We start from the raw sequence: 20,267 nt of genomic DNA, 5'->3' as shown, positions 1-20,267 counted from the left end.
GAGAGCCAGTTAGCAAGCTAATGTATTAGAGATGTATTAGACGGAGGAGGAGGGAAATGAAGGGGGGTGCGAACTGAGGGTGACTCCCAGGTCTCTGGCCTGCATGGAGGCACCATTCACAGAGAGGGAGAAAAGAAAAAGGAAATGTGTTTGGAGATAGTGTGGGGAAGACTTGGAATTTGGATGGGGCCCCATTGGGTTTGAGATGTCTGAGTCCTCCAAGAGGCAAGGCCCAGCAGGCAGATGGGTCTGGAGCTCGGAGGGGAAGTCTAGGCTGGCCCAAGAGCGTTTGGGGGGTAGACAGAGCCTCTTCTTCCCACTGCAGATCCCTATGCCCGTCCTGGAAATCAGCTCGTCCCAGCACCCCGTCAAAGCAGGCCTGTCAGATGCCTTCATGATTCTCAATCCATCCCCGGATGTACCAGGTGAGTCCCCAGGGATCCACAGAGATCCCTGGATGGGGCTGGACTCAGCTCAGACTGAGCCAGGTTGGCAGGGGCAATGGCAGTGACAGGGAGTGGAGGGGTGGTGGAGAGTTGAGTGGGAACTGAGGGAAGAGAAGGGGCAGAATGAGTTCCAACTTTTCTTCGTTCAAGCAGAGGAACCGGTTTTTCCAATAAAATCTCCAGGGGGAGGGACTGCTCTGGTGGCGGAGGGGGAGGAGAGCCAGGGCCCTTCCACTCAGCACACTCTCTATTTAGAAAATCTCCAAAGACACCAAATTAGGGTCTATGAGTCCTCCCAGAACATAACCATAATTGCTTCCCCACCCCCAGTTGATAGAAGGGGCATCCCAGGGGGTTTCAGGAGACAGGAAAATTAGGTTTCTCTCCTGTCCCTGATCCCATCTTCCAATTCCCCTTCCTGGAGGCAACCAGGGCTACCAGGGTGTTTCTAGGGCTACAAGCCTTCAGGTAAGTATACGTACGTATATTTAACACCAAAGATGTCATATGATGTCCTCTGTTCTGCTCCTGAACAAAGTATATCTTGCCCATCATTCTGCATCACCATGGCTGTGTGATAGCCCATTGTGTGGATGTACCTTAATTGAACCAGTCCCCTGTGCATAGACTTCAGTTGTTTCAATCTTTCACTACAACAACTGCAGTGAATAGTCTTGCAAATAGCTACTTTTATGCCCTTGTGTATTTCCATAAGATTAATTCCCACCACTTCACTTGCCCCTCCACTGTCCCTACCCTGAACTCCCAGTGCTCTAGCGAGTGGCTCAGACCCTGCTCCGTTGCTGCAGTCAGCATCTGCTCTGATTGGTTAACACCTGTACTGAGCTGGTTACTAAACAGTTTCAGTATCACCCTGATTGTATTAGTTAGCTACTGCTGCATAACAAATTATGCCAAAACTTAGAGGCTTAAAACAGCAAACACATTATCTCAGGGTTTCTGTGGATCAGGAAGCAAAGCATGACTTAACTGGGTCCTCTGGTTCAGAGTCTTTCACAGGCTGTTCTCAAGGTGTTTCCCAGGGTTACCTCAGCCACTGCTGGGGGGAGATCCATTTTTAAGAGCTTTCATGTGGTTGTGGCAAGGTTCAGTGTCCCCCTTCAGTTCCTGCCACGTGGACCTCCGCATAGGATGGCTCACAACGTGGCAGCTGGCTTCCATCAGAGCAGGCAAGGAAGACAGCGGTAGAGTGTGAGCAAGATGGAAGCCAGAGTCTTTTTGTAACCTCATCTTAGAAGTGCGGTCCTATCGCTTTTGCCATATTCTGCTGGTTGGAAGCAAGTCACTAGGTCCAACCCACACCCAGGATAGGATTACACAGGGTGTGAACACCAGGAGGCAGGGATCATTGGGGGCCATTTTATTTTTTTATTTTATTTTTAAAAATTATTTATTCATTTATTTATGGCTGTGTTGGGTCTTCGTTGCTGCACACGGGCTTTCTCTAGTTGCGGCGAGCGGGGGCTACTCTTTGTTGCGGTGCGTGGGCTTCTCATTGCGGTGGCTTCTCTTCTTGTGGAGCACGGGCTCTAGGCGCCTGGGCTTCAGTAGTTGTGGCTCACGGGCTCTAGAGCGCAGGCTCAGTGGTTGTGGCGCACGGGCTTAGTTGCTCTGCGGCATGTGGGATCTTCCCGGACTGGGGCTCGAACCTGTGTCTCCTGCATTGGCAGGCGGTTTCTTAACCACTGCGCCACCAGGGAAGCCCTGGGGGCCATTTTAGAGGCTGCTTACCACACGATTACAATCCCATCCCTAGACACTGAGCTTTACAGCATCTTATTGGACCATCCTCGCAGCATCATAAATGAAGTCTGTGCATTTGTTTCTTTCTAAATGAGGACACGGAGGCTAAGAGAGGTGCCATGACTTGCTTTCACACAGCTATGAAAGGTAGAACTGAAACCCAAATCTTCTGTTTTTTAAACCCTGGGGTCCACTATTGAAACTTTGTAAATCTGACCCACTCCCATTCCACCCAGAGGGGTGACTCCTTTCCTCCTCAGTTCCCCAAACACCCACACACACCCAGGCTGTGCACACACCCAGGCTGCTTTGCAGGAAGGACCATTCTTGGTGTCCATGCCACCCTCCTCCCCATGCATTAATGCATCATCGAGGCGGGGTCTGTGCCTCCCTCACAGCTCACAGGGCTCTCTCTGTGCCCAGTGGGAGAGTCTCAGGAAATCTGTGTTGGATCCAGCTGTTAAGTGAGGGTGGATTAGAGGAAGTCAGATCCCCCAGGAGTGTGTGCATCTGAGGCTCCTCTGTGATACTGGAATGAAAGGCTGTTTTAGAGCAAGCCAGGGAGATGTGAGGAGGTGGGGTAAGGAGGGGCGGAGGAGGAAGCAGAGCCCACCTGAAATAACAGGAGGGCAGCTGCGCCTGTCCTGTGAGACCAGAAGGAGACGCAAGGGCTCTGTTGTGGGAGCTGCTGGATTCAGTGACTCTCGGAGGTGCTGGGTCCACCCGCCAAGCGAAACCCACGCCTGACTCCCACACTCTGCCCAGCGGCTCCCGGGCTCCAGTCTCCCTGCCCTCTGTCCCCCATTCCTTCTTGTCACTGCCAGACAGATCTGGTCACGTCATTCTCTGGCTCCTTGTTGCCCAAAGCATCAGTTCAAAGTCCTTTGATTCTGGGCACAGCCCACTTTTTTTTTTTTCTTTCAGTTTTATTGAGATGTAATTGACATACAGCACTGTGTAACTTTCAGGTGTCCAGCATAATGATTTGACTTACATACGTCACGAAATGATTACAATAAGCTTAGGGAACATCCACCACCTCATATAGATGCAAAATTAAAGACAGAAAAAAATAGATTTTTTCCTTCGTGATGAAAACTCTTAGGATTTACTCTCTTAACGACCTCCGTATGTAACAGACAAGTGTTCATTATATTTCTCATGTATGTTATGGTCACAGCCCACCTTTATAGGCTCATCTCCAGACCCTCCTGTCACCCACTACTCTGTCCACGCAGCACTGGTCTGCATGCCCTGGGTTCCCCAAACATGCCAAGGGCTATCTGCATCTTTCTGATGCAGTTCCTCGTATGAAATGCCGCCCGCCCGAAGTCCTTTTACCACTTGGCAAATCCTACTCATTCACTGGTCCAGCTCAGATGTTGCCTCCTCCATGCAGCAGAATTCACGGCTTCCTCCTCCATCCCCCCGGCACTTTGTTAAAAGCTTTAATATAGAACTCATGACACTGTCTGGCTCATCCATGTTCTCCCCAACTGGCTGTGAGCTCCTTGGGGGCTGGCCCCCCCCTTGGGGGCTGGCCGTGGCCCCAGCACTTAGCCCAGTGCCTGCAGCAGGGCAGGTGCTCAAAACACGAGTAGCAGCTCGAGAGTGAGCGCTGACGGGAATGGGTGGAGCAGAGACCCTGTCCCCTGCCCTGTGGTGACACTAAGTGAGAACAGGACCTGACATCTGAGTTTGGGGGGTGAGTGCTTTGATAATCGCATCTCTTTTTGTCAGATAATTTTTTAGCTTGGGGGTGCAGGCAGGGACTTTAGAAGGAACATGGAGGTACGGGTGGAGCATATCACGTGCATGCATTTTCTGGGGCAGTATCCATGGCCTTCATTGGGTTTTAAAATGGGCTACAGGGCTTCCCTGGTGGCGCAGTGGTTGGGGGTCCGCCTGCTGATGCAGAGGGCGCGGGTTCGTGCCCCGGTCCGGGAGGGTCTCGCGTGCTGCGGAGCGGCTGGGCCCGTGGGCCGTGGCCACTGGGCCTGCGCGCCTGGAGCCTGTGCTCCGTGGCAGGAGAGGCCGCAGCAGTGAGAGGCCCGCGTACCGCAAAAAAAAAAAAAAAAAAAAAGGGCTACAACCTCTGCTTTTCGGAGTGATGGCTGAGAGATCAGATTCCTCTGGGTCTGATATTCAACCCAGCAAGCAGGGAATTCGTTTGAATTTGGTTGAGCTGCAAATAACAGTAAATCCCAAAAAACCATGATAGAAGTTCAGGTAGAGGCCTCTGGTCCACAGACCCTATCACCGGGATATTCACCTCGAATATTCCCGTTGTCCCAACCCACCTGTCCTACAGAATGAGTGATGTCACTGCCCTTGTACGCAAGCTCGGTTCCTCCCTGCCTGGGGCCCTGTGAGGAGTGGAGTTTACTCCCCACTATTCAAGAATCCCCCAGTCCCTGAACCCTGTCTGGGGGACTCTCTCCTCCCCCCAGTCTCCAAACACTTTCCTCCCACCCCTGTCTGAGGGTGGAGGGAATTCTGCACAGTCTCATTCCTGCGGTTGAGGGAAGAAATGCTGAAAACAGCCAGAGTTTCTCTTACCATTACTTCCTCGCAGAAACTGCTCCACAGACTTTGGAGCAGAGTCTGCAGAGCACGCTTTGATGCAGAGAAAAGATTCAGATTAGCAGCGTCTGTTTGAAGAAGCATGCAAAACATAGAGGGTAGCTGATACACTATTTGACTGGAGGGGCCCCCAGAAGTCAATACAATTTCCTCTATTCGTTTGTTTAAGAAACCCTTTCTTTCATGGGCAGTATAAAAGCAACTTTAGGGTAGCCAGCGTCAAAACTGACAGAGATTCTGAATTAATGGAATTGTATTAATTCATTAATTTATTGTAGCCCGCCCCTTGGCTGACCCCAGAATGGCCTTGGACGGCCTGAACACTTGGGCCTTCTCCTTTACCAGAACTTTCCTTTCCTTTCAAAAGCAGGCTTGAGAAATGTGGCAGAGGCCTGTGCTGTACCTTGGTGCTGGGCAGCTGGGTGGGGAACGGGGAGGCCCCAGAACTGGCTGCAGAGGAGTGAGAAGGAGAAGCCAAGCGGTGGTGGTGGGGGGTGTCATCACCAGATCTGGCCCAGTTTGTCTTCTCCCTGCTCCTGATAAAGGATCCTTTACAGTGCTCTTCACTGTAGCTTTTTATCCATCCTGGGGCCCTCCCCCTCCCCTCCCCCTCCCCTCCCCTCCCTCCCCTCCCCTCCCCTCCCCCTCCCCTCCCCTCCCCCCTCCCCATCCCCCCCGCCCCGTTTTTCACTTTTTTTTTTTTTCTTTTCTGTTTTTCCCTCTACTCTGCTCCCTGAGCCTTGCCGTTTCTCACCTCCTCTCCTCCCTCTGACCTTTTCTACGTTGCATCTGTGCCGAGGAGGTCTCTCCTCCCTCCCCTGCTGGGCTGAAAGCTCCTTGGGATACAGGACCCTCATTGTGTTTATCTCTGGGGTCCCCTGATGGGGCTCAATTCATGATTAGTAAAAGAATAACCAAATGAACAAAGGAAGATGTGAATGAGCAGACGAAAACTTTTTCCTGAGCCACCATCTTAGATTTTTTTATATCGTAACCACTGTTTTGGAGGGAAGTTTGTGGCTGGACCTGTCAGTCTGATTTCTTCTGACCAAACCAACCCTCTCCCTGCTGGTGTCTGGTGTGGAAACAGAACAGGACATGCCAACCTCGCTTTTGAGCCATGAACATCTCTTGCTTGCATGACAGGGCTTTCCATGTCTGGACCTTAGTGTTTTTTGAATCTTTGATGAATGGAAGCAGAGATAAAACAGAAACGTCTGAAACTGCCAGAAATGTGGCGCTGGGGTGGCCACTGTCTTGGTTCCAGCAGGGATCTGTTGGTCAGGCAGATGGACGTCATCGTCCTTGGGCAAGCCCCAGATGTTGGCGAGATAATCCAAAAACAAATAACACAGGCAGGGATATTAAGGGATCTGTTTATCAAGAAATAAAAGTATTGCCAAACCAGACACTTAAAAAAGTACAAGTTGGCAGTTGAAGTGAGCAACTATTTTTTTTAAAATAAATTTATTTATCTATTTATTTCTTTTTGGCTGCCTTGGGTCTTTGTTGCTGCATGCGGGCTTTCTTTTTAGTGGTAGCGAGCCGGGGCTACTCTTCGTTGCAGCGCGCAGGCTTCTCATTGTGGTGGCTTCTCTTGTTGCAGAGCATGGGCTCTAGGCGAGCAGGCTTCAGTAGTTGTGGCACATGGGCTCAGTAGTTGTGGCACTCAGGCTCTAGAGCACAGGCTCAGTAGTTGTGGCACACGGGCTTAGTTGCTCCACGGCATGTGGGAATCTTCCCGGCCCAGGGCTTGAACCCATGTCCCCTGCATTGGCAGGCAGATTCTTAACCACTGCACCACCAGGGGAGCCCGTGAGCAGCTATTTTTAATCAGAGATATGTTTCGGCCCGCCCACCCTCCTCCCACTTCCTACCACACACATCTCCTCCACCCTTGCTGGTAGGGCTGTGTTGCTTTTTGGAGGATATCTGATCATCTCTGGCCGTACCCTCACTTGAGGCACGTCCCCACCTCTGCTCCCCAGTAGGCTGGTGGGGAGACTCATTCCGAGATTCTGGTGTGGGGTTTGCTGGGAGCCCCGCCTTCCCCAGCTGCTGTTCGTGTGTCTCTATCCGTGAATTCGACTCCCTTGACAAGTTCGTGTCTCTATCATGCCCCAACCCTGACCCCCTTTGTCCTCCTATTTCACCTGCCTTCTGACCAAGGGCAGGCTCTCTCCTGTATCCTTGCAGGTGGAGAAATCCTGAAAGCCAATTCTCCTCCTCCTTTGAACTCTAACTTCGGGAGGGTCTGACTTTTTGTGGCCCATTGGCGGCTGCCCTTTTGAGAAAGGCCATAATCTGAGGTGGGCTGAGGAAGAAGGGCATTCTTCCTTTGTGCTGCGGGCTGAAGTTATAATAAGTTGCTGGGGTTTTCCTGACTATTTGTAAGCCATTCATTCATTCACAGTCGTCTCTTGAGACCCTGTTCTGTACAGGGCCTGGTGCGAGGGGCTGGGGGACAGAGACATATAACTTGTAGGCTCTGCTCTTGGGGAGCTCATAGCCTTGGGGGAGGTGGCCAGCAAAGTAAATGTTTGTGAAACAGGTGACACTGGACAGTGCACAGGAGGCTGTGGAGGGGCCACTAACTGCACCCAAGGGTGGGGGATGTCTTCAAGTGGGGCCTGTCATTTGAACTCAGCCTGGAAAGACGAGGCAGATTAAGAAAGAAATGTTTACGCAGAGTCCAGACCCCATGGCCTCAGGCACCTCGGAAGACCTGAAATTTCACCTTTATTTTGTATCCTATTCCATTTCAGTGTTAAAAGGGGTAATTCTTTAGGAGAGATGGCTTCTGGGGGTAGTGGGTGGGATGGAGCTGGGAAAGGCTGCCTGGAACTTCCCCATCCTCCACCCAATGTCTCACATCCTGCAGGCTCACCCAAAGCCCAGTCCACCTTCGCAGAGCAGTTGGTGTCACACAGGGAGGGCCCTGCAGCACATGTGGGCCTTTGGTGAATTGAAAATTGGTGCCTCTTCTGGGCAGCTGAATTACGGAAAAGTGCCCTTCCTCACCCCAGTCTCCTTCAGACCCACCCCTGCTTGGCAAAGGACCTTTCTTGTATTAGAAAAAATCTGTGTGTGTGTATGTGTGTGTGTGTGTGTGTGTGTGTGTGTGTGTGCGTGTGTGAGCGCGCGCACACGCGCACACCTGTGAGTGGGTAGTGCTTGCATTTCAAGCTTCTGAGGTGGACTGCAGATTCCTGTTTAGTTCCGGGGTAGTGCTGCGGCCACCAGCGCCGGAGCCGTTTCCTTTTCATCGCACAGAACGTTTCAAGGGTATTTTGTGGTCGCGGATGCTTCAGGGGCTGAGGTGTCTCCAGGCTCTGCGGCAGGACAGTGGGGTGTGGTGCGAAGAGAGCACGCTTTGGGTCAGACCACCTGGGGTTCAATCCTGGGTTAAGTAGGAGGGAACGGTTCCAAAATTGAGGATAAATAAATTACAGAAACGTAGCTGAGATGTTCTTTTGAGCAGTGGATGCTCCCCTCGATCCTTCATTCAGGATGGGGCACCCAGCGGTTGCACAGGACACCCTCCTTTTCATGGATGCCCCCACCGAGTGTTGCTACCACCTCGGGAAACTTTCCTTCAAATCACCTTCAGCTGAGTGAGAAAAGGAGTGCACTGGGGATACTGAAGTAGCCCAAAGAACCAAAGGAAGAGCCAACAACTGGGAAGATAGGACCAGGGCAGGTGTGGGGACTCCAGAGCCTGGAATGCCACCAGTTTCTCTCCACGAGGTGGCTTCATCCTCTAGCTTTCCCCTTGAGACTGGAACCATGGCCATTCATGGACGCCGAGCTTGCATCTTCTTAGCAGTATTACTGGAGAGCAAAGGGCCTTCTGGTTATAGTTTAAAAGTCCCAGGGAAGGTCTCTGATTGGTCTGACTTCATCAGATGCCCAGCCCTGGACCAATCACTGTGTGGCCAGGGAGGCAGGGTCATGAAAGAAGATGCACCTCACAGACAAAAAACCGAGGCCCTAAGGTTATCCTGCTTGTCAGGAGCAGAACTTGACTCAGAACTCAGGGCTCTTGACTCTAAGGTCCTGTAGGAAGTTTCTGCAGGGAGCGAGGCAGGACATAAGCCTGGCTCCAGGCCCTGAAACTTGCTGTCCCCTGCATAAAGGAGGGGAGAGTTTCTCCAAGGTCAGCCTGTCCATCTGCAGACATTTGCAGAGTGCTCACTGTGGGTCAGGTTCGGGACCAGGTGACCATAGTCGAATGGTCCCCACCCTCCAAATCAACCCTAATGACCACACAATGTAAGTGCAGTGAGAGGAGGGCACAGGACAGAGGGGGTGATAAGAGGCAGCTGGTCTAGAGTGGGTGCTCAGAGGAAGTGGCCCTGAGCTGGATCTGGAAGGGTGAGCTGGAGAAGAAGAGAAAGGGTGGAAGAGCATTATGGATCAAGGGAACAGCAGCTGTAAAGTCACAGAGGCGTGGGAAAGTGTGGACCCCCTGTGTCCTGACCCCAGGAACAGCCCGGCCTCTGCGTTATTAATCTGCTTATAACACAAAGCTCTCCCCTCAAGGCCAACTCCTGTTCTCCTGTCTCCCCACAGTTTCAACACCATTATCCCAGGATGATGGGTCTACTTCCTGCCCTCAGTGGCTGCATACTAACTCCCGGTTCCACTCACTACAATCTCTTACCCACCTGTCAGGCTCCAGGTCCAGGCCCCGAAGCCCTCTGGCCATGAGCTGCTCCTGATGACAGGCTCTGCCTATGTTTCAGAATCTCGGCGAAGGACCATCTTCGAATACCACCGTGTGGAGCTGGACCCCAGCAAGGTCACCAGCACATCTGCTGTGGAGTTCACCCCATTACCAAGTAATTAGGGGTTGTTCCCACTGATGAGGGGGGAAGCATTCCACCATCTTGGAAAGAGCTTTGGAGTCAGACTGAGTTCCATCCCAGGCCCACCACTGTCCCCTGTCTGGGTACCACCACCTAACCTCTCTGGGCGTCCATTTCTCATTTGTAACATGGGCCTAACACCACCTCCCTCCCAGGGCTACAGTAAGGGTTAGAACTACAGTAGGCAGAGCTGAGGATGTAAATGAAAGCTCAGACATTAACTGGCACATCCCAGGCCCAGGGCACGGCTTGTGCTTGATACATGACAGCTATTGTTATTAACACATAATTGAAACCCAGGAAAGAGGTACCTCTGAGAACTTAGACTGAGCTCCCAGAAAAGATAATCCAGGAACTGAATGGGTCCATAAGTTTATCATTGTATTTTCCTTAGAGGAGGCATGTTGCTGGCATCCACAGGCAGGAGGCAGTAGAGGGATTTAGCCAGTAGCCCTCCAAGATCCAGGGGGCCTGGTCCTGTCCCTCTTCTGTACCCCACTCACCTGCCGTTGAAGGCACACCATGGCTGGGGCCCCAGCCGCTGCTGCGGACCCCGCGGGATCGGGGTGGGATGTTCTTCAGGATGTGGTCAGGGCGTCTGGGGAGAGTGAGGGAAGGACAGCGCTCTCGTTCTAGTTTTAAAGAAAGTTTTCATCTCTTCTCCTGTTTCATGGTACCTCCCAGCTTCCCTCTGAAGCTGCGGCCTTCTCCCTGCCTTCTGGGGCATTTCTTGCCTCTCTTTCCCCCTCTTCCTCTTCCCTGGAGGTTCTGGGAGCAGGGGTTGAAGAAAGAAGAGGAGGAGGAAGGGTCTTCTAGAATGCCAGGCCACGTCCCAGCAGGTGTCCTCGCCTGGAAAAGAGGCCGGTCCCTGACCCCTAGTCACAGGACAAGGACACCTGCGGTTCCAGCCCCGCCCCCACCCTAGTGGCCCTCCCCCTAGGCAGGGCTTCCTCGAGGACTGGTGAGAGCAAACCCAGGAATGAATACACTGCATTTGGGAACAAGGACATCCAAGGGCAGGGCTAACTGCTGGGGCGGAAGACGTGAACCGTCCTGGGAACGCGTTTCTGGGACACTGTCTGTGCATTGAAGCCACTTCCCACCCCTCCAGTGAATTCTGTGAACACTTAATGGCACACAGGACATCTGAAATGCAGATGAGAAATAAAGGTCAGTGGGTTTTATGAATATCCCACGAGGCTCCCAGGGTTTTTTCTGTTTGACTGGAGCCATTTAAGGGGTCTCCAGAGTCCTTGGGAATGATCATGGGCTCCCCTGTAGGGGAAGGGACAGTGCTACCAGGGCTGTGATTTGAACCCCTGGGAGGCAGGTTTGCTTTGTCCTCAGAAAACTCTGCACCCCACAGCCCCAGGCTTTCTCCCTTACCTTTGGGTAGGGGAGGACTTTTAGCCAAAATTCTTCCAGAGGTGTGGCTGGACTGTTTTCAAGCCATAGCACTCCATGGCTGGTCCTTCTTCTGGAAGAGACTCGTGAAAAGGTGGCCTGGGATGAAGGTGGGAGCTGGGGAGGGGGAGTCCCACAGCGGGACCTCGAGACTAGGAGCTCAGGCTCTCGGCTCAGACAGACCTTCGTTCAAACCCAGACCTGCCACTCTTAGCTCTGTGACTCTCCAAGCCTCAGTTTCCTCCTCTGTAAAATGGGGATAACAAAAGCAACTATTCATCGATTCCATAAACTTTTGTTAACTGCCTACCACGTGCTGGGCGCTGTTCTAGACCCTGTGGACGCGCCAGAGCTCTCTTGTTCTTGGGCCAAGTCGGTCCCTGCTTATTCTCTGCCGGTGGCTTTTCCTCCACCCTTCCAAAGCCTGCAGAGCCCCGGTAGACAAAAGGACACAGTGCCACCTACAGCTCGTCCCTCCCACAAGGTGACTGAAGGTGACCACGCTGTGCCCACAGCAGCTTTTCTCCCACTCACCGAGGGCTGGTTACCACCTGCCACCTTGTTGGGGGTCCACAGAACACAAACGGATTCCCTCATTAAGGGACTGTGGCCCAGGCCCATGAAAACTCACAGAGAGAAGAAATGTATGTGATGTCTCGTGAGTGAGTGGTCATGTTCTGTAGTTAGTGGTCACTTCTGGCTGCTACCAACATGTTCTGTTCAGCTGCTCGTCAGATGAGCCCTTACGTTGCACACAGCTATTCCGGGTCAGTGCCTGTCTGTCCTTATAATAAACTGCATGGGCTTTGTGGCAGCTGCTCGCCACTCTGAGGTCATTCTGGTTCACTTAAGTGGGCAGCATTTAAGCAAGTGAACAACTCTTAAAATCCAGCCCCCATACCTCCTGCTGCCCGGGCCCTCTCTGCCGGGGGTCCACGCACCCTCCAGCAGCTGCTCCCACTAGCTTGCCTGCTCTCCACCCTTGCCCTGCCCGGCTAGGCCCCAGCTGCCCCTCCTCCCCATTCCTACCACCTTCCAGCTCTCCACTCTGCTGAGCCGGCCAGCGTGCTGACAGCTGTTGGGAGCATCCCTGGGATGTGTTCCTCCCGGGCCTCTGCACACAGAGGTCCCTCTGCTTGGACTTCTCTCCCGGGAGAGCTGCCAGGCTGGCTTCCTCGCTCTCTCAGTCTCCTCAGAGGCCTTCCCCAACCTCCCTGAGTAAAACACATCCCCCACCGTCATTCCACCTCCCTGTCCTGATCCGCTTTTCTCCCAGCCCTTCTCACCACTGGCAACCCTAGGGTGGATCTGTTTGTCTGTGTATTCGTTGGCTGTCTCCTCCACTGGACTGCAGGTTCCATGTGGGCAGTGCTTCTGTCTTTTCCTGTTCATGCTGCATCTCCAGCATTGGGACAGTGCCGGGCCTGGGGTAGACGCTCAATAAATATTTGTTGAAAGAATACATGAGTGAATGAGCACCTGATAGGTATACTGAGGGGAATGAAGGACCAGAGTCGATAACAAATAGCATATTCACTGGCTCACCGTGTGGCCAGCTCTGTTATAAACCCTCTCACAGCTGGCCTCCCACACAGACAGCATCCCGATCCCTCTTTTACAAGTGAGGTACCAAGGCACCAACAGGTCAGGTAACTCTCCAGGGAAGATTTAAGCTTGGATGAGCAGAGGTCAGCATACCCCCTGGGAATAGCTCACTTCCAAGAGGAGAGGGAGAGGAAAGGAATGGAATTCCGTATGCCTGGCCTGGTTTACTCTCAATAACTCAGCCCCCAGACTTCCCTGGGAGGAGCCGGAGAGGCCAGGAGCGGGCCTCTGACGGCAGTCCAGCCACACAAACAGTCCCTAGGAGCAGGGAGTGCTAGCTGGTCAAACCAGGACATCTTAAATCCTTTCCAGGGGTTGTAGGCAACACAACTGTAAACACTAAATTTGCCGAGAGACTCGATCTTAATTGTTCCCAGCACTGGAAGAAATGATACTGATGTGAAGTGATGGTGGCGTTAGCAAATGCTACAGTGGCGATCATACAGCGATGTAATGGATCAAATCCGTATGTTGTACACCTTAAACTTACATGACGTTATATGTCCAATATATGTCGATTTAAAAAAATCCTTTGCAACCCCGTAATTGTAGGCAATAGGCCAGAAGTATAACTTTCCAGACTAGGTGCGATCCCTTTGTACGTGCGTGTGGCGCCCTGCAATTTTCCTATGTAAACCTCATCACGATGATAATTATGTAGTTATTTTTGTTTGATGATCTGCTTAGGGTCTGTCTTTCCATATGACTGGAAGGCCCAAGAAAGTACCAGGTCTTACTGCTGAATCACCAGCACCAGCTCAGGGCCTGACCCTCTGGTGACAAAAGGAAGGAAGGATGGAGGGAAGAAAGGAAGGAAGGAAGGAGGGAAGGAAGGAAGGAAGGGAGGGAGGGAGGGAGGGAGGGAGGGAGGAAGGAAGGGAGGGAGGGAGGGAGGGAGGAAAGAAGGGTGGGAGGGAGGGAGGGTAGAGAGGGAGAATTAGAGAATCAAGGCTGGACTCAAGTGAGGGTGGCATTAAAAACTTCTAGGGTCCCTGCTAGTCAGAACCTCCAGAGTTGTGTAAGGACCCAGCATTCAGGAAAGTTGCACCTTTTGGAGGCCTGTGGAGGTGCTGGTACTGAGGGGCCGCTGCCTTCTCTATTGCAGCCTGCCTGCAGCATCGGAGCTGCGACACCTGCATGTCCTCAGACCTGATCTTCAACTGCAGCTGGTGCCATGTCCTCCAGAGGTTTGTACCAGGCTCACCCTCTTATTCCCGCAGGCAGACTGTGCAGGGGGGCAGCTGGTGGCACGGCCCCACTCCCTGCCTCGGGCCTCATTACCAACATGAGGGTATCTCTGGCCAGCGCTACTGTGACACTTAGGACAAGAATATCATGAAAGTGAGTGTCTCCCTGAGGCTTGTGACCCATCAAGGTGACTATATGTCACCCTGTGGTGACACTAGACTTCTGGAAGACCATTCAGAGATTCCAGCTACTGCAGCTCCCTCCTCGCACCTGGGAGGGTTGGTTCATCCTCTGGCAGGCCTTCTCAAAGAGTGGTCCACAGCTGTGAGCATCCCAGAATCACCTAGGGCTTGCGCTAAACATGCAGATTCTCGGGGCCCACCCCTGGCCCCCTGCATCAGGTCTCTGGGAGAGAAGCCCAAGAACCTGCATTTTAACACGGTACCTCATCTGCAAACAAGCGTGAGATCCGCCGGCTCAGGGACGGGATGAGCTTAAGACCCATCGCCATTGGAGGAGAGCCCCATGACCCCAAATCGGCACCTCGAGATCTTTCTCAGGCTGCAGAAGGGTTGCCTGAAAACCATGGGTGTGGAAATTGCAGGCGTCTGTGGAAAGCTGGAGCAAGTGACAAAGCTGTGTTTGCTTGGTTTTGGAAGCAGGGAAAATTCTGGATGAGATCCAGGCTCAGGCATAAAGTTCTTAAATCCAAGTCATCTTCCTCTCCTTGTTCTGAAATCATTCCCTCACGGATTAGACTCAGAATCTGAGCCCTGTTCTCCCGTCCAAGAGAAATAAATGGCGGGGGGGAAAAAAGAATTTCTTTGGGGACTAGGGCTCCCATGAGAGTGGGAAAAGCTATGAACCACAAGAGCCTTTAAGGCAATCTTGAAAAATTGCAAATTATAGAGGCTCTGAGTTCTTTGCAGCTGTCCTGAATCTGTCAGTGTTTCCTTTGCTCCTTTCCAGTATCCTGGTGCAGAAATAGAAGCCACTGCCTTTATAGGCCGCCGGCCTAGCACACGAGACACAGCTCTGGGCCGGGAGGAGAAAGGGGTGCTCATCTGGCCTCCCAGGTGTTCTTCCCAACAGCTGTGCTCTTATTCACTCTCTTGGGGCCTCAGTTTGTTTTCCCTGTAAAATGGGCTGGGGTTATGTGATTCGGGGAGATGTGGGTGAGGAACATGCCTGTTATTTTAACTCCTCAAATACCAGATAGTATTTTTGCAAAGTGTTCAGGGCCCTTCACATGAAAGGCACAGAGCCTCAGAGAGAGTACACAGGGCACACCCCAGGTTGGTTCTTCCTGGCGTGGAGCTTTGCAGTGTGGTCCATCTTGTGCACTTTCAAGTTTGAGAGTCACTGTCTGAGCACAGGGAGATCATCCAGATGACTGCAGAGGAGGCTGGAACGCCGGGGCTGGCTGCCACCGCATGACTCAGTGTCCACCAGCAGCTGAGCCATGAGAACTGCAAAATGGCTCACATGAAAGCAAAACCCTGGCTTGATACACCCCCACTTAATGCATACGCCCAAACCCAGAAAACTATGACAGTTTAATGAGGGTTGGTCAGGGGGAGGGCAGGGCCTTGGGTGTGGATACTGCCTTTGCTGGGTTATGTCAACTACGGGACAAAGACGCTCTATCAGGGATCCTGTCCCCGGATGTCCGTGAGCCTGGGCTCACCGAGCACGGGCCCCTTCTTGACAGATCTCTGGAGCCTCAGCTTCAACTGAGAGCTGACTCCAGGTTCCTAAAAAGCCAGAGGTCAGAGCTGGTGCAGGGGGCCGGCCGCCATGGTCTCTCCCACCAACAGCTGCTTGAAACCACCACATGGCTTCTCGGCTTCCCCTCCACCTACTCTGCCCTCTGCAGCCTCCCAGAGCGTCCCCTCCCCGTGCTGGGGCCAGATCTGATTCAGATTATTTCACTTATCATGCAGGTATTTTCCTTTCATCCCTCTTGCCCCCCGGTGACCCACTCTGAAGTCTATGGGTGACTTTGACTCCAGGATTTGGCTCTGAAAATGAGGGTTACACATAACCCTTGTCTTACAGTGTTGTCACGAGGGTCCCATGAGATAGTGCCGGAGCAGCATGGGACGGGGGCAGCACCTGGCATTCAGGAGGCACTCGAACGGTGGCCCTTTCTCATGCCCTTCTCCTCTGCATCTGGGTTGGTTGGCCCCGAGCTTGGAAAGGGGTGCTCTTAGACATTTATCAAAGGCTCAGTCCTTGAAAGAACCAGTTAGTTTGGCCTAAAAGAAACTTTAGTCCCCAGCCCCCAACAATGCCCTTAATCTTCCATCCCTCAAGGGAGGGGGCACGGAGGACCTGACAGACGGGGTGTGGATGGCTCAGCTCAGCTGCCGCTGCTGCAGGAGGAGCAGCTCAGAGGCATCTTCAGAAGGAAAGGCTGACAGCGCCTGGAAGCCTCAGCCTCACCAGGTGTCGGATCGATGGGCAGGCAGTTGCCGGGGCAGAGTTAACCAGCTACGAATCCTTTCGCAGCGCTGGTGGCTCGGGATATTATCTTCCCATGCGGCGGTTCCTGAGCTTAAGTAGGGCTTGGTGGAGTATCCTGGCACCAAAGAGTGAAGAGCGGAACTGATGCCATGGAGGACATTCTCTGGTTCATCCTCGCACCACACCCCTTCCCTAGGGAAGCACTTGACAACTTCCAGCCCAGCTGAGCTCTCATTGTCCTCCAGGAACCCTTGTCAACCAGTGTTTACTCTCTCCCAGACTCTGGCAGGACCCTGACTTCTGCCCTTCAATGATCACACAGGGGGTGTTGGCCAGATTGGCTGACGGCCACCCTCAGCCCTGCCCCTCCTTGACAAGTTTAGGCTCCTCCACGAAGAAGTGGGGCCTGGGGAATGAGTAAGACTTTCCCCAGATGAGAACATGTGTGTGAATTCCCTGGATTCTCAGCAATTTCGTGGCCGCCCAGAGTCAGGAGGGCCTTAAAGGTCATTAGAGGTCATGCAATCTGTCAGCTCCCTACACACACCACATCTGGGCAGATGTGGCCTTGGTCCTGGGGAGCTTGGTCAGGAGGAGGGAGAAGATGCCACGAATAGCTTCCCCTCCTTTGGGGAAAGGAGTAGAGGGACAGGAGGGTCTGACTCTCGCTCCCACGGCACCTGCCCAGTGGTCTTAGGGAGGTTCGCCCCCTCCTTGCTATCATTGGAGAGCTGTTACCGCATAGGGGGAGGTGAAGGGGAGGGCTTCTCTGTCAATCCCATCACACCTCTGGCCTTTTGGTTTCCCCTGCAGATGCTCCAGTGGCTTTGACCGCTACCGCCAGGAGTGGCTGTCCTATGGCTGTGCCCAGGAGGTGAGAGGCTTAAGTGAGCCAGGTGTGGGGAGGAGCAGGGCTACTAGCTTGGGTAGCTCTTCTCAAGGCATCTCTGGCTCTTGGTGAAATTCTCCCCTCCACCTGGGGCTTGTCTCCCTGTCTGCTCTGAGCCAATTAGACCCACGTGGGAGGTTTCCGAGGGCTCGATGGGTCCCTGAGACAAGCACTTCTGGTGACTTGGCCCGGAGCCTCTCCAGGGGCTCTTTTGGTCCTTACAGAGGGTACGTTGGGCGTGGCCTTGGCCACAGCGGGATCCTCCGGGAGGCTGTGCACCTGGTGATGTTCAAAAAGCGACTACCCGGCTCCAGCCCTCTGGCATTTGAGGAAGGCAGTGGTTCTGGGAACGAGGAGGGTTGTTCCTGGCACCTCCCGTTTAGAATCCCATGCAGGTTCCTTCTCACTGCTGGAATTTTCCATGAATGCTCAACACTTTGGGTGGGGAGCCTCCACTTCTCACACCTTATACTGACACAGACCCTTTCATCCACGCATCCTTTCCCCCTCCCTTCCTCCCTCCATTGCAGTGCAAGCACAGCGCACGCACCCAGCACTTCACCGCGTGCTGCCCTGCACTTGCCCTGATTTAATCCTAACACGGTCCCCGGGAGCTGGGGGCCAGTGCCCCCACTTACCGGAGCGAGAAACTGAGGCTCAGAGAGGTTTAGTGATTTGGCCTGCAGCTCGCAGCCGGCGAGATGGTGAAGGTGCCAGGCCCAGCATTTAAATGTGAACCCCCAGGATTACTGCTCTGTGCTCACCACCATCTGTTTTATCAGTAAGGCTGGGTGAGCCGTTTCTGGCCTTAGAAAAAAAACAAACTTTGTCCATCCAGAAGCCTACTGCTGACGCTGGCTGTTGGTGAACGTACAGATTCGCTTTATTTAAGATTGGCATCTCAGCTCCTTCTTTCAGGAGGGCTTCGAGGCAGCTGACAGATAAATTGCCCTGTAAGATAAGACGCTTTCAGGATAAAGTGGAAAGCTTAAATGTACTCAGAGCCCAGCTTTGGTTAGATTACCGTGCTTGGGCCATGCACTGGAATCTTAAATCTTCTGGCCGCTGAGGGATGCGAGCGCCCCACCATCCTCCTGTGTGCAGCATGGCCGCCGGCCAGGCCTCTGTCCAGGGCAGCACAGGATCTCTCTTGCAGGCAGAGGGCAGGACGTGTGAGGACTTCCAGGACGAGGACTCCTTCTCGTCCTCGCCCGACAGCTCCTTCAGCCCCTTTGACGGAGACCTCACCACCACCTCCTCTTCCGTCTTCGTCGACAGCCTCACCACGGAAGGTAAGAGTGGGGCGGAGCCACCGCCCTGGAGCCTCACTGTCCCTGATGGGGATTATCTCAGGGAAGAGGGCTGCTCCATCCTTTCACACCTGAGGCTCCAAGCGTGGGGACACTTGCTGGTGAGAGGCAGAAGCCAGGTTTAGAGCGAGTAGACTCCACGCCCATATCAAGGCTGTGGGACGGAATTCACTGTGGCGAGGGGAAAAACTACTGTCCCAGCACACTGCCAGGTATTTTATATAATATCGCGGTTCATCTTAATAGCGATCCTTAGAGAACCTGTGAGGTCTTAGCATCCCGGTAGCAGGTATGAACCCAGTCCACACACTCAGACATCAGGGAAAGGTTGCCTGGTTTTTCTGACTTCCCTTCTGGCTCCCAGCCCTCGCCGAGCTGGCCTGGTGGGGAGTTCCACCCCTGCCGTCCTGGGGCTTGGCTACGCGGTCCTGTGGCGTCCAGTGGGCGGAGGGTAGGTGGGCAGCTCTGACCACCTTGGGTTGCTGCTGATCCATCGCTGCTTCTTCAGGCCTGGTTGTCCCTGGGCCTCCTCTGCCACCCGCATGTTACCGGTGGAACGGTGACTCCTGGGTTCTGGTCCTCTGGAGGGAAAGAATTCAACTGAGAGACGTAGAGTGGTTTTAAGCAGCAGGAGTTTTATTAAGCAAAGCAAAAGTACACCCTCAAGAAGGGAGGACAGTGAGCTGTCTAGGCACCAGAATCAGCCCCGCAGTGAGGGTAGGGCTGGGTTTTTCAAAATCGTGGCAAGTCCCTCCCTGTGTCCTGCATCATTGGATTGACAAGTTGATTGACAGCTTTAGGTTATATAACTTTTCTCCTTGTATGCAGACACTTACCCATAAGCACCCAATCGGAAATGGGGGTGGGGGTGGGGAACCACAATGGTAACTTATTATAAATACCGCATAATGAACCCCAGGTTAGTCTGAGTCACCTCTTAGGTCTGGGTGCACCTGCGCCAACCGGTGCTGATGGTTCGGAAAACCCTGTTGGGTTTTCAATATCTTGCTTGGTCCTCATAAGGCTGGAAACTTAGTGGTCCTTAACCACAAAAAGGGAGGCTCTCTGGGCATGTTCTGGTCACCAGTGTCCAGGTGGGGAGGGAAAGATGACCCCATCCAGGATGGGGTGGGACCCACTCACGTCTGACTAGCTACCTAACATGGTCTTTAGTTCCACGGTCCGTTTCTTCCCATTTCTTTGAGGCCAGTTCTCAGAATTGTGGCAGCTTATGTCATGGCTACAGTCTGGTCGTCATGTAGTTAACTTCTTCCACCTGATGGGGGTTTCAGTATCTATAAGACAGCTCAAATGATATGGCTCAGAATATTATCTATAGCCCTTGAAGAGGAACTAAGGTCCTTGACTATGCTTAATGCCTAGACTATTATTATTCAGTCTTATTGGACTATTTCCCTTGTTTCTGCATCTTTTCACATCTCTGATTAAACTTACTCTTTGGCTAAAGTTTTTCCACAGACAAAAGGGAGGCTGAGGACATGGGGGGCAAGGACCGTAGGATCCTGCTCCGTTTCACCCAGGCCTGAAGTCTTATTGAAGCTGCTAGAGGTCCAGCCACCCTGTGGGGAACCCCGTGTAGGCTCCTCAGATTCTTTGGCTATCTCTGAGAAATTCCTCCCTTATCCTTTCTTTCTTTCTTTCTTTCTTTTATTTTTGTGGTATACGGGCCTCTCACTGTTGTGGTCTCTCCCCCACTGTGGAGCACAGGCTCCAGATGCACAGG

General features: G+C 52.9%; 1 protein-coding gene across 1 annotated transcript in view; it reads left to right on the top strand.

The window, feature by feature from the left end:
- Positions 1 to 20,267, top strand: part of PLXDC1 (plexin domain containing 1) — a gene marked incomplete at its 5' end in the record, with an annotated part of 61,289 nt that overhangs the window by 32,361 nt on the left and 8,661 nt on the right. The window contains 5 exons of the mRNA XM_079905542.1: positions 326 to 425; positions 9,539 to 9,634; positions 13,776 to 13,857; positions 17,138 to 17,198; positions 18,370 to 18,505. Coding sequence (XP_079761668.1) covers positions 326 to 425; positions 9,539 to 9,634; positions 13,776 to 13,857; positions 17,138 to 17,198; positions 18,370 to 18,505 — 475 coding nt within the window. The remainder of the gene's footprint in view (positions 1 to 325; positions 426 to 9,538; positions 9,635 to 13,775; positions 13,858 to 17,137; positions 17,199 to 18,369; positions 18,506 to 20,267) is intronic.

This window comes from Stenella coeruleoalba (assembly GCF_951394435.1).
Source record: "Stenella coeruleoalba genome assembly, chromosome: 19".
Taxonomy (NCBI): Eukaryota; Metazoa; Chordata; class Mammalia; order Artiodactyla; family Delphinidae; genus Stenella; species Stenella coeruleoalba.
The sequence above is the reverse complement of the archived record's forward strand: the minus strand, read 5'-3'. Positions and strand labels throughout refer to the sequence as shown.